At 34.2% G+C, this 14074-nt stretch overlaps 7 gene segments (V, D, J or C); all 7 read left to right on the top strand.

Moving 5' to 3' along the window:
- The first annotated feature begins 1969 nt into the window (after positions 1 to 1969).
- LOC113046378 (T cell receptor alpha variable 14/delta variable 4-like) lies at positions 1970 to 2603 on the top strand. The segment is given in 2 exon segments: positions 1970 to 2060; positions 2166 to 2603. Coding segments are annotated over 2 exon segments (408 nt in total).
- Positions 2604 to 4294: 1691 nt separating this feature from the next.
- LOC113046280 (T cell receptor alpha variable 18-like) lies at positions 4295 to 4975 on the top strand. The segment is given in 3 exon segments: positions 4295 to 4366; positions 4557 to 4864; positions 4967 to 4975. Coding segments are annotated over 3 exon segments (360 nt in total).
- A 1341-nt stretch (positions 4976 to 6316) lies between these two features.
- LOC113046377 (T-cell receptor alpha chain V region RL-5-like) lies at positions 6317 to 7103 on the top strand. The segment is given in 2 exon segments: positions 6317 to 6495; positions 6612 to 7103. Coding segments are annotated over 2 exon segments (471 nt in total).
- Positions 7104 to 8891: 1788 nt separating this feature from the next.
- LOC113046279 (T cell receptor alpha variable 13-2-like) lies at positions 8892 to 9623 on the top strand. The segment is given in 3 exon segments: positions 8892 to 8964; positions 9095 to 9411; positions 9543 to 9623. Coding segments are annotated over 3 exon segments (438 nt in total).
- On the top strand, positions 9613 to 10160 carry LOC113046376 (T cell receptor alpha variable 25-like). The segment is given in 2 exon segments: positions 9613 to 9695; positions 9840 to 10160. Coding segments are annotated over 2 exon segments (348 nt in total).
- Positions 10161 to 10660: 500 nt separating this feature from the next.
- LOC113046278 (T cell receptor alpha variable 18-like) lies at positions 10661 to 11418 on the top strand. The segment is given in 2 exon segments: positions 10661 to 10809; positions 11006 to 11418. Coding segments are annotated over 2 exon segments (456 nt in total).
- A 642-nt stretch (positions 11419 to 12060) lies between these two features.
- LOC113046374 (T-cell receptor alpha chain V region RL-5-like) lies at positions 12061 to 12963 on the top strand. The segment is given in 2 exon segments: positions 12061 to 12358; positions 12475 to 12963. Coding segments are annotated over 2 exon segments (414 nt in total).
- Positions 12964 to 14074: the final 1111 nt, after the last annotated feature.

Below are 14074 nucleotides of genomic sequence, written 5' to 3'. Positions count from 1 at the left end.
TCCTCATCTCACTAAGCTTAGGTTGTCACTGTGCTTTGATGTTCAAGAATAACTCATTTCTAGCACAGTTCTAGTTTAAACTGATATTCATCTCTGTCTGTATTGGTGTTGCCTTTGAAGTGCAGATGAATCACCAAACCTGATATAGGTAACAGTCAAATTAGTATATAATGAGTTTGTGGTAACACCTGCAGCTGTCTGACACTGAAATAGACATGTACGTTGAAGCTATACATCCACTTTTTTGCAAAAGGGAAACACACTTGAGAAATGGCTTCACGTGCACCTAAAATATTAAATCTTAATAAAATCAACCAGAAAAAAAATACCACTACTTTACAAAGCAAATCTATACAGAATATTTTAAGGAGTGTGTCCAACTGATATGGCACGATAAAAAACTTTTTTATATATAAAAAATAAAAAATACAATGATTTTACAATATGTGATCACACCCAGGTAAAATCATGCATTCTTTTCTCATTCTTTCTCTGCTATTCATTCATTTTGGCCAAAATCACAGAAACATTTATAGATTACAGATAATAAAATGTGTGCACTGTTTTAAAAAAGGTAATTATGGACACTATCCATATTAATGGCCATTTCCTTTAATGTAAAAACACAATGCAATGCATGTGCAAAATGCAAAATACAGGTAAAAAAAAAAACATGTTTAAAAAATATATATGGAAAATTCCTTAATTTCAATACAGTACGTTGTGCCTTCTTTTTACTGATTTTTTTTAGATTGTGGGTGGAGCTTTGAGAGAGACTTTCATTTCTTAATTATGAGCTTCATTTTGTTTTTACAATGCAATCATGATGTTCCTGTGCATTCTGATTCTGCTGTCAATAATATATGTTAGTATATAATGTCTGATTTATAATAATTCAACAGCATTTATTCATACTTTGTCATACTTTATCATTTTCATGCTTTTTATTAACAAGTTCTATACACACATTTTACAGATAGATGCTTTGCACAGACAATAACACCACTGCAGGTCAGAACACAAGTTACTGAGGAGAAGTCAGTCAATCTGTCGTGCACATATGACGGCAGCATACAGAGATTACTTTGGTATTGACAATATCCTGGATCTGGACTGGAATTTCTGCTCCTTGTCATTGAGTCATCCACAAAGTCTGTAGTATATGCAGATCCCCCTATTCCTAGACTGGATGGTGAAATGAGTATGAAAGACAAGCGAGTGGATCTGATCATCTCTGCTGAAGTGACAGACTCTGCTCTGTACTACTGTGCCCTTGTGCCCACAATCAGAGAAAACACAACACCGCTGTACAAAAATCTCCATACACCATGTGCAATACACAATTGGTGATGAAATTACATCACTGTCAAATGTTCTATGTTTTTCTGTGTAAACTCCATAACCCTGGTTTAGTTAACCACTTTTACCTACATATTACAAGTGCAGAAATGCACAGATGTAATTATAAAACCATTAGTTGGCTTTAGAAAAAGGAACATAATTTAAGTAAGAACATAATGTAAGTGTTTAATGTATATATACATAAATTCAACTGAATCATTTTAATGCTGTTAAACTGAATGTACAAAGCAAACTGCTGAAATATCCAACACAATCAATTGCATGTGAAAGCATTATCACTATCACTCACAGTTGTGTGCACCATAATGTGATGTGATATGTAATACTAAGTAGAGCCAGATGTTTTTCTTGTTTTTTAAGAGGCAAAACAATTACCTAATTAATATTAATTCAAATATTTACAATTATCCTCGTGAATTTTATTTTATTTGATGACTATTTTACTGAGATGTGTTTCTCCAGGCCAATGTATGGCTATAGAGACTTGTGATGTGATGGCTAAAAGGATCCACAAGATGGCAGTATTCAATCATTAATCGAAACTGAACCATTTCTTCTGGGGCACATAAGAGGAGGAGATCCAAGACAATCATATCAGGCATGCAGAGGATTCAGACATAGTTAAACATAGTTGCTCATTTGCTCCATGTCAGTAATGCTGTTCTTGTTTCGTCTGTGGCTTATCTGCCTCTTAACAGGTACGATGCATGTAATAAATCAAATAAACATGACTAGAACACACAAAGTTTTGTTCATCTCCATTTGTTATTCCCATCTACAGTATCTTCCTCTGTTTCTCCTAGATGATGCCTCTAGTGAGGGAATAGCACCAGTCTCTCCGAATGCATTTGTCTCAGAAGGGAACACCATCACCCTGTCCTGCGATTACAACGGATCAGCTGCTACAGATGCTCTCCACTGGTATCGTCAGTACCCGAGATCCAGACCAGACTTCCTGTTTCTAGTTAATGAAGCTGCATTTAGACAACAAGCTGATCCTCCAATTCCTGGAATATCTGCTAGATTAAATGAGGAGAAAAATCGTGTGGATCTGGAGATCGGTGGCACTGCATTAACTGATTCTGCTCTGTACTACTGTGCCCTGCAGCCCACAGTGACAGGAAACACACATACACTGTACAAAAATCAGACACATTAAAATAGAATTCAGTGTCTGTGCTCGGGGGGTGATTATAAATGCTTATATTTGAACATTTTGGTCCAGAATTGTGTGCCAATGAGTTTCAATTGTCATTGTGTTCAAGAAATCAGAATACTGAAATGCATTTAACTAGAAGTTCTTACAGTTCTTACCAGTATGCAGTCTACATTTTGACACATCTTAGTCTTAATTTTGTCAGTGCATCAGGAGCATTATTATTATGTTGTGCTGCACAATGAGGAATGTTTTCTGACATTTCTCATTACATTCATTATTAAAGCATTTACTAATCTGTGATCTAATCACTTTTACCACTCACATTTGTTGTCAAAAAGTTGCCATTTTGATATGATGCCAAATGTGATGATTATGAATATACTAGACTACCTATTCACATATAAAATACTACATATTAGTAGTCAAGATGGATTTTTTTCAAATTGGTTTATCACGATTTTTCGGCACCAACAAACATACCGATCCAGGAACATGTTGCACTTGATAAAATCAGGTTCTGCAATATAAACCCTTCAAGATACCATGCACCTTTTTTTTTTTTTGAGAGAGAGAGAGAGTGTATCATTTTATGAAATTATAATCACATAGCAATGAAGTGGGTGGAGCTTCAAGATATTGTGTTGGGGTTCATCTCTAAACTGACTTCAGTCTGTTCTTTAGCAGTGCGAAAATGGCTTCTCTTTTATACCTACTTGTAATTTTAGCCATACAGGGTGAGTAGGTTTAATTCATTGTTTTACTTTAGATTTATGAGATATATTTACCAAAAATACTATTAATTTATGTTAATACACGATAAAAAAAATTTCATAACTTCATACTGAACATTCTGTGTGTATTTTTACCTGATTTTTTTCATGCTTTATTTGCAGGTAAATCTTTTGCCCAGTCAATAACACCATTGCAAACCAAAGAACATGCTACTGAGAGAGGGACATTCATTCTGTCATGCAAATATGATAGCCAAGCACGTAGTTTGCATTGGTATCGACAATATCCTGGATCCAGACCTGAATTTCTGCTTCTTGTTTATGAATCAAATAGTGTACTTCCTGCAGACCCCCCTTTCCCAAGACTGAATGGGAGGGTGAATAAGATGGAGAAGCAGGTCTATCTTACAATCTCCTCTGCTGCAGTCACAGATTCTGCTCTGTACTACTGTGCTCTGGAGCCCACAGTGACAGGAAACACAACAACACTGTACAAAAACCTCTTTTATTATGTGGCATGTTAAATATCCTCTGACAATAATATAATTTAAATAATAATGTCAATTGACAATCATGTCAATGTCCTTAAAACTTTCTAAAACTATTGGTTTACCTCCAATGTGATCATATGCATAAAAAAATAATAAATACATATTTTGGTTAATTTTTCTCAAATTGTATAATATTATAATACAGTGTGTTATAATACATTACATTATATTCATTTTAATATATTGTATTTTTATGTATTGTATTGTCATCTTTTTTTCAGTTTTTTATGAACAAAAGGAAAAGATTCTTTAAAAATATATATGTTTTATATTCGCAAAGCTTGGCTTTTTCAGAAGAATTGAATTGAATTATAGAATTGACTAGTTTTTTTCCCCCATTCTTATCATATCAATCTTCAGTTAAACAATATTTCACACTAAATCTGGTACACTGATAATGTGATATCTCTGAATGTTTTCATTTATACTGTACATTGCAAGCTGTGGGTGGAGCTTTTGGGTGGACCTCACAAAACTTCACGTCTGTGTGCAGTTTTCATTCGCTGTTTGTGGTGCAAAGATGATGCTTCTGTGCTGTCTGCTCGTGTTTTCAATAACAGAACGTAAGTGATAAACAGTACTGTATATAGCTTTGTTTAAAGATAGAATTGTAATTAATTGTATTAACAAGCTTTTATGCCAGTTCATAGCAAATAATTAAACATTATTTCATAATTTGCTTTCCCAAGCAATATATCTTTTGTGAATGTTTTAATCTTATCATTCTAACTGAAAGTTGTCCATTCTCTACAGTTACATTTGCACAGTCAATAAGACCACTGCAGAATGACATTCATGTCACTGAAAAGCAGCCGGTCATGCTGTCATGCAAATATGAGGGAAGTGCAAACAGTCTTCATTGGTATCGCCAGTATCCTGGATCCAAACCCGAATTTGTGCTCCTTGTCATGGAGGCATCAACAAAACATGTAAAATATGCAGATCCCCGTATCCCTGGAATGGATGGAAAAATGAGCATGAAAGATAAGAAAGTGGATCTGGAGATCTCCGCTGCTGAAGTATCAGACTCTGCTCTGTATTACTGTGCCCTGGAGCCCACAGTGACAGGAAACACAAGAACACTGTACAAAAACCAATATGAAATGAAAAAAAAACTACTGAATCTCCATTCTTTTGTCATAGCTCATGTTTTCTATTTGCAGATTAATTAAAGCTGCAGTCGGTAACTTTTGACGCTCTAGCGGTTAATAAACAGAACTGCTTGCGTCTTGCGGAAGAACATCGTAGCCGGAACTACTTCTCTCTGTTTATGTCTATGAAGAATCACAAAGGTACTGGGTTACTCCGCCGCGGTGCCCCCGAAGCAATCTAAAATAGTCTGAATATAAACACTTATTATAGGTGCACCCTAGTGATTCAAGGACAGACTAAAACCATGGTTTGGAAAATGGATTCATGGTGAACTCACTTATTATATACATTTTGTAAATTTTGAACACATAAAAAAGTTACAGACCGCAGCTCTGATTGGTTGTTTCTTAACGGGAGCGATGTATTTCTGCAAATGGCAATAGGACCACTGGGAGGAGACAGAGGAGCTTGATTTTTTTAACAGATTATCTGTCTCATATTCTACTGTCAGGACATAATGACAAGTTTAACAAATATGTAAAAAAATACATTTTTACAAAAGTTACCTACTGCAGCTTTAAGTAATCGAAATTCAAAAAAATGCTTAAGATATTTCACATTAATTATTATTACTATTATTTTAAATAGCTATAAAAAATTAAAATATTGGACATTTCAACACAAATACATTGAAAATGAAGAGGAAAGTGTTTCTGGTTAAGATTTCAGGATAAAATTCATTTAAATGTTTAAGGGAAAGATAAAATGTACTGTGACAGATCACTATTTTCTTTTGCCAAATTTAATTCACCATTGTTGACCTCACTGGTTTATTTTAAATGGTGTAGCAAATTGAATTTAAAATTACAAATATTCAATGTCTTCCAGTAAATATGGTCAGAAACATGGCATGCAGAGTATAGCATGTCTCATCACTAGATCTGTGTATTTTACATCAGTGATGCTTTTCATCATAAAAAGATGACCATTTAATTTCTAAAGGTTCTGCAGCAGTAACAGAGGACAACATTGTGGATTTGGTGGTTCAGTAAAATAACCCTATAACTTTATATTTTATAAACTGGCTGCCCATATTTTAAAACCCCAAAAAAGGCAGACAAAATATGCTGTTATGAATGATAACCTTGCTCTTTCACAGCTGATTGATTTAAATCCATTACTACAACCACATGGTGGCATTATTTCCATTTTGTACAAATGTACAAACATTACATTTCATTTTATGTCTCATAAAAAGACGTTGTAGCCTTAACTGTGGTGATCCTTAAGTTTCATCCTGTAAACTCAAATGACTGGTAAAAAATCAACAGAATCTAAAATCAAATAAAATTAAATATACTGTCTACTTGTCCCTAATAGCTACTGCAATAAGTAACGAATTATTAAAGCAATAACAAAAACTGTACAGAAGATGGCAGTGTTCACTCAGATTACAGAAGATTTGAATCTTCAGTTGGTGTAACAGTTCAAAAAAGGAAATGTGCACAAAATCAGTCAGAGTCTGTGAGTTAGAGTTTGAGCTGCTCGTGATGATCCAGGATGTTTCTATGCAGTGTCTGGCTCATTCTTCTCTTTTCAGGTAAGTTATGAGACATTTATTTGGAATCCTTTGAGTAAGCCTTTCAAATATAAATCATCAGACATTAATAATGTGTGATGATTGAGGATTAAAGTGTAATGCTCTGCTTTTTTCAGGTGATGCGGGTGGAGAAGGAATAGCTCCTCTCTACTCATCTGAACTTGCTAACAATGGTGACTCCATTACTTTGACCTGTAATTACAATGGGTCTTACAGCAGTGATTCCCTCCTGTGGTATCGTCAATACAGCAACACCAAACCTCAGTTTTTGTTTCTGGTTAGTGAATCCAACCTTGAGCAGCCAGCTGACCCTCCAATTCCTGGAGTGTCTGCCACAGTAAATGAGGAAAAAAACCGTGTGGATCTGAAGATCTCCTCTTCTTCAGTATCAGACTCTGCAATGTACTACTGTGCCCTGAAGCCCACAGTGACAGGAAACACATCAACACTGTACAAAATGAAGGGGAAAACAACTAAACGAAAAACTCTAGAAGTACAGACTCTTTCAATTGTACAAAAGCAAAAATGTGTTGATAAAGATCAATAGTGCAGCAACACACTTCTCAATTTAGAAATGATTCAGCGTTGCCTCCCTGATTTTGAAATTCTTACAGGTATATAAATTTGATATTCACATTTGTTATATAGCATATCTATAATCCCATAAAAGATGTATATTAATGAACATATAGAGTGCTGTTGTTGATATTGTCCTAGTGTTTTGCAAATGCAAGAAAGTCCCCCTGAAAAGCATGATTTAGTAACTTAAAAGGCATGTTATTAACAAAGCTACAAAAGCAAATCATGTTGATAAAGATGTGCTGTACTGCAGTGAAAGACCCTGGACTAAAATACTGCAAGGAGACAAAAAACGCTGCAGTGACATTCATATGACTCTGAGGGTGGAGTTTTGTGTCTCTGGGATCTCACAAAAGTGGAGGTACGTCTGTATGATGAAGCAAACTTCTTGATTTTGGCATCCAATATATCAATCATGTTCATCTTCACACTTATTAGTTTATGGATTCACCTGGGTGAGAATAACTTATGCACATACATGTTTCCTTTCCTTTAAATTTATTTTAATTACTTATGTTGTTTCATAACCAAGTTTTTTTTTTATTATTATTATTATTGTTCTTATTTTGTTAGGTGACACAGAGGCAAATGCAGTCTTCCCACTTTCACCTATTATGAGCACTGTTGTAGGTGAAAATGTCACCATATCCTGTAGTTTCAAAGGATTCACAGGAAGAGTGCTGAATGCGCAGTGGTACAGACAATATCCGAGATCAAAACCAGTCTTCCGTGTCTACAGCTATTCACACAAAGGTCCAGACTTACCAATAACCATATCACGATTTTCTGGCAAACTTGATCAAGACCTCCAACAAGTGGATCTACGGATCTCAAAGGTTTTTTTGACAGATTCAGCTGTGTACTACTGTGCACTGCAGCCCACAATCACAGGAAACTAAGGGTTCCTATACAAAAACAATATATTTCAGATTCAAGGCCTTTCATGTCACAGTAAAAAAAAATTATATATATATATATATATATATATATATATATATATATATATATATATATATATATATATATATATATATATATATATATATATTTGGAGATTTTGTTGATTTCAAAATCATACATGACATGATTTGTACTTTGTCCCAATACTGTAACAATTTGAATTGTATAAATGATACTTTTTTTTTTCAACTAATCAGGTAACAACCCACTTCTCCTCAATTCACCAATGTCCTAATACATTTAAGATGGATATTATGTTGATGCCTTTACTTGCTCATTTTAATGTGTTGGTTGGTTTCAATGTACTGTACATAGAAAAATCAAACCAAATATATAAATAAAAAATGACTTTTTGCAGTAGAAGATTTCAGTTGTGAAATCACCAGAGGGTCCCACAATCCTTTGGGTGGAGCTTGATGAGGATGAGTACAGCTGACAGTCCTGTGTTTCTCCAAATTTCATTTTACAGATAATCTCCTACAGTCACAATGATTTTGTTTTACCTTAACATTTTGACACTTCTAACAGTTAAAATTATATATTTACATAATGTTAATATATCTATATTTGCTAGGAGGTTATATACCCCTATAAAAAATATTAAGAAACAGATACTGTACATTTGTGTTGCTTATATTTTCCAAGAGAGTGTTTTTGCAAATGCATTAACAGCCCTCTATACTAAAAATCATGCTTTCGAAGGAGGAAAGGTGACTCTTTCCTGCAACTATTAAAACTATTAATATACTATTACTATTACTATACTATACATTTTTAAGAGTCAACACAGAGTCCCACAATTCTTTGGGTGGAGCTTGATGAGAATAGGAACATCTGTTGGAGGCCCCATTTCCAAAATCTCATTTTGTTTATGATCTCCAACAGTCATAATGCTCTTGTTTTACCTCAGCGCTTTGGCTATTCTTACAGGTATCTTCATTTAATATTTATATTTGTTAAAATATCTATATACGTCTAGGAAAGTATATTAATGAATATACAGTTACCGAAGGTGCACAAATATCACTAAATATCACTTTTGTTCCATTTTTTTTTCCAGCAAGAGTTTTTGCGAATGCAATAACACGCATCTCTTCTGAAAATCATGCATTTGAAGGAGGAAAAGTGACTATTTCATGCAACTACAGCGGAAATGATATAAGAAGTTGGCAGTGGTACAGACAGTATCCCAACTCTACCCCTGAATTTCTCTTACAAGCTTTGGAAACTCTGGATCCAGAGCAGAAGGACCGTCATCTTGCTAAAGCACAAAAGGCCAAAAAACATCTGACCCTGGAGATCTCCAAAACTGAAGTAGAAGATGCTGCAGTATACTACTGTGCCCTGGTGCACAGTAACAGAAAACCCTTCAACACTGTACAAAAACCTGAGACAATGAATATTACATTATTTACATCTTTAGCAAACATTCAAAAAAATAATTAATGATATCAGAATATCAGAATTATTTCTAAACAAGTGTTTATGTCTTTAAATCCTTGTCACAGACATTATTTATCAGAGAATATGAAGACTCAGAGGGTGGAGCTCTTTTGCTAAGTTGGGGATTCAAAGTCTTCTTTCACTGACTTTGCCCTCAGTCCTTTTCAGAAGATCATCCAACATGTTTCTCTTCAGTTGGACATTTTCATTATTCGTCGGTAAGGGACATTCTAATTTTCAGGGTATCATCCCCATTACGATAAAGAATAAAAACCATTTTAGAGAATCTAAGTATGAGTTTATGATGCTAAATCTAATTTCTTTTTTATTATTAAAGATGCATTTTTCTGTTTCTTTTACAGGCATTTCTTTTGCAAACACAATACAACCATTATCTTCTGAAAAGCATGTTTTCAGAGGTGAAAAAGTGACTCTTACTTGTGACTACAGTGGCAATGTAGATAATCTGCAGTGGTATCGTCAATATCCTGGATCTCGACCCGAGCACCTTATTCTCGTCACAGAATATTCAGAACCTGATCTTTCACTTCGTCTGTCAGCAAAAGCTTCCAAAGATCTAAAACAAGTGAATCTGACAATCTCCTCTGCTGAAGAAACAGATTCTGCTCTGTATTACTGCGCTCTGAGGCCCACAGTGACAGGAAACACATGAACACTGTACAAAAACCTCTATGGGAAGTCTTTATTATGTAGTATGTTAAATATCCTCTGACAATAATATAATTGAAATAATAATGTCAATTGTCAATTTTCAATTCAAAATTTTCTAAAAGCATTGGTTTACCTTCACTGTTATCATAAGCTTAAATAAATAATAAAGAAATATTTTGGTTAATTTTACTCAAATTGTATAATATTTTAATACAATTTATTATAATACATTACATTATATACATTTTTATATATTGTATTTTTATGTATTTATGTATTATATTGTCACCTTATATTTCAGTTTTTTATGAACAAAAGCAAAAAAAGATTCTTTAAAAATATATATATATATATTTATAAATTATAAATTCGCAAAGCTTGGCATTTTCAGATGAATTGAATTCAATTATAGAATTGACTAGTTTTTTTCCCCCATTCTTATCATATCAATCTTCAGTTAAACAATATTTCACACTAAATCTGGTACACTGATAATGTGATATCTCTGAATGTTTTCATTTATACTGTACATTGCAAGCTGTGGGTGGAGCTTTTGGGTGGACCTCACAAAACTTCACATCTGTGTGCAGTTTTCATTCGCTGTTTGTGGTGCAAAGATGATGCTTCTGTGCTGTCTGCTCGTGTTTTCAATAACAGAACGTAAGTGATAAACAGTACTGTATATAGCTTTGTTTAAAGATAGAATTGTAATTAATTGTATTGACAATCTTTTATGCCAGTTCATAGCAAATAATTTAATAAAAATAATATTTCATCATTTGCTTTCCCAAGCAATATATATTTTGTGAATGTTTTCATCTTATCATTCTAACTGAAAGTTGTCCATTCTCTACAGTTACATTTGCACAGTCAATAAGACCACTGCAGAATGACATTCATGTCACTGAAAAGCAGCCGGTCATGCTGTCATGCAAATATGAGGGAAGTGCAAACAGTCTTCATTGGTATCGCCAGTATCCTGGATCCAAACCCGAATTTGTGCTCCTTGTCATGGAGGCATCAACAAAACATGTAAAATATGCAGATCCCCGTATCCCTGGAATGGATGGAAAAATGAGCATGAAAGATAAGAAAGTGGATCTGGAGATCTCCTCTGCTGAAGTATCAGACTCTGCTCTGTATTACTGTGCCCTGGAGCCCACAGTGACAGGAAACACAAGAACACTGTACAAAAACCACTATGAAGTGAAAAAAACAACTGAATCTCCATTCTTTTGTCATAGCTCATGTTTTCTATTTGCAGATTAATTAAGTTATCGAAGTTCAAAGAAAATGCATATTTCAAATGTATTGATGAAATTTTCTTTTTTTAAATAGCTATATATATATATATATATATATATATATATATATATACACACACACAAAATAAATAAATATAAATAAATATATATATATATATATATATATATATATATATATATATATATATATATATATATATATATATATATTAGACATTTCAACACAATTATGATCAAATAAAATTTTAAAATGAATATGCAAGAGTTTCTGGTCAAGATTTCAGGATACAATTCATTGAATGTTTAAGTTTTTCATCATAAAAAGATGACCATTTAATTTCTAAAGGTTCTGCTGCAGTAACAGAGGACAACATTGTGGATTTGGTGGTTCAGTAAAATAACCCTATAACTTTATATTTTATAAACTGGCTGCCCATATTTTAAAACCCCAAAAAAGGCAGACAAAATATGCTGTTATGAATGATAACCTTGCTCTTTCACAGCTGATTGATTTAATTCCATTACTACAACCACATGGTGGCATTATTTCCATTTTGTACAAATGTACAAACATTACGTTTCATTTTATGTCTCATAAAAAGACGTCGTAGCCTTAACTGTGATGATGCTTAAGTATCATCCTGTAAACTCAAATGATTGGTAAAAAATCAACAGAATCTAAAATCAAATAAAATCAAATATACTGTCTACTTGTCCCTAATAGCTACTGCAATAAGTAACGAATTATTAAAGCAATAACAAAAACTGTACAGAAGATGGCAGTGTTCACTCAGATTACAGAAGATTTGAATCTTCAGTTGGTGTAACAGTTCAAAAAAGGAAATGTGCACAAAATCAGTCAGAGTCTGTGAGTTAGAGTTTGAGCTGCTCGTGATGATCCAGGATGTTTCTATGCAGTGTCTGGCTCATTCTTCTCTTTTCAGGTAAGTTATGTGACATTTATTTGGAATCCTTTGAGTAAGCCTTTCAAATATAAATCATCAGACATTAATAATGTGTGATGATTGAGGATTAAAGTGTAATGCTCTGCTTTTTTCAGGTGATGCGGGTGGAGAAGGAATAGCTCCTCTCTACTCATCTGAACTTGCTAACAATGGTGACTCCATTACTTTGACCTGTAATTACAATGGGTCTTACAGCAGTGATTCCCTCCTGTGGTATCGTCAATACAGCAACACCAAACCTCAGTTTTTGTTTCTGGTTAGTGACTCCAACCTTGAGCAGCCAGCTGACCCTCCAATTCCTGGAGTGTCTGCCAGAGTAAATGAGAAAAAAAACCGTGTGGATCTGAAGATCTCCTCTTCTTCAGTATCAGACTCTGCAATGTACTACTGTGCCCTGAAGCCCACAGTGACAGGAAACACATCAACACTGTACAAAATGAAAGGGAAAACAACTAAATTAACAACCTGATGAGCTATACTAAACAAAACAAAACAACTTTATATGTCTTTGTATTGTATGATGCTCTAAAAATATATTTGCACAATGTTGCAGCCACAAACTGGACACAACCAGAAAGCTTAGCAGAAGGTCAAGCAATCATACATTTTGTTGAAGTGTTATCAGGTAAAAACAAATGAGCATGTCTATTATACAAGGTTTTCTTTATCAAGTATTTCTTGAGATTAGACTGTTACTAGTAAATCTAGTGGCAAAAGCTCTGAAAGAAAAACACGTTGATAAATATCAACTAAAGAGACAGACCCTAGTCTCAGAGATGCAGTCATCTTGATTTTGGCATCCGGTACATCAAGCATTATGTTTATCTTCACACTTATTAGTTCATGGATTCATCTGGGTGAGATTAACTAATGCAAACACATTTTTATTCATTTAAATGTACATAAAACATTTTGAACTGAACTGGAATGTTATTCAATGTCATTTTATTTAATTACTCGTCCCTAACCAAGTTATTTATTTGTTAGGTTAAACAGAGGGAAATGCAATCTTCCCACTTTCACCATTTATGAGCACTGTTGTAGGTATAAATGTAACCATATCCTGTAGTTACAAAAATGTTATTAGAAGAGTGGAGAATGTGCAGTTATAAAACCTGAGTTCTTTATCACAATCTATCAACATGGAGCTTGGCAGCAGCAAAACCGTCTGTAATCTCACACCTTTAAGGCAAAGCTGCCACAGTACAACTGTGCCAGTGCACTCCCTACACACCAGCTACAGGCTGAGAGGAGAGAGAGTCATAGAGCCAATCCAGTGGATAGGGAAGGTTAGGATGCCATGATTAACAAGGGCCAGTGGCGTCAATGTGGCCAGTACACCGGGGTTACACCCATACTCTTTATGAGAAGTGCCATAGGATTTTTAATGACCACAGAGAGTCAGGAGTCAGGACCTCGGTTTAACATCTTGTCCGAAACACAGTGCTTTTTGACAGTATAGTGTCCCTGTCACTATACTGGGGCATTAAGACCCACACAGACCACAGGGTGAGCACCCCCGGCTGGACTCACTAACACTTCTTCCAAAAGCAACCTAGTTTTCCCAGCCAGAAGCCCTTAAAGGATATTTCATGGATACCTTCTTTTTTTTTTTTTTTTTTTTTTTTGTGAAATGTATCATTTCAAATAATATGTATAAAAAGTTTATTTAGTTTTGCTTCATTGTTTTGGTCA

This window comes from Carassius auratus, chromosome 27 (assembly GCF_003368295.1).
Source record: "Carassius auratus strain Wakin chromosome 27, ASM336829v1, whole genome shotgun sequence".
In the NCBI taxonomy this organism is placed as follows: Eukaryota; Metazoa; Chordata; class Actinopteri; order Cypriniformes; family Cyprinidae; genus Carassius; species Carassius auratus.
Note: the sequence above shows the minus strand (reverse complement) of the source record. Positions and strands in the feature narration are given on the sequence as shown.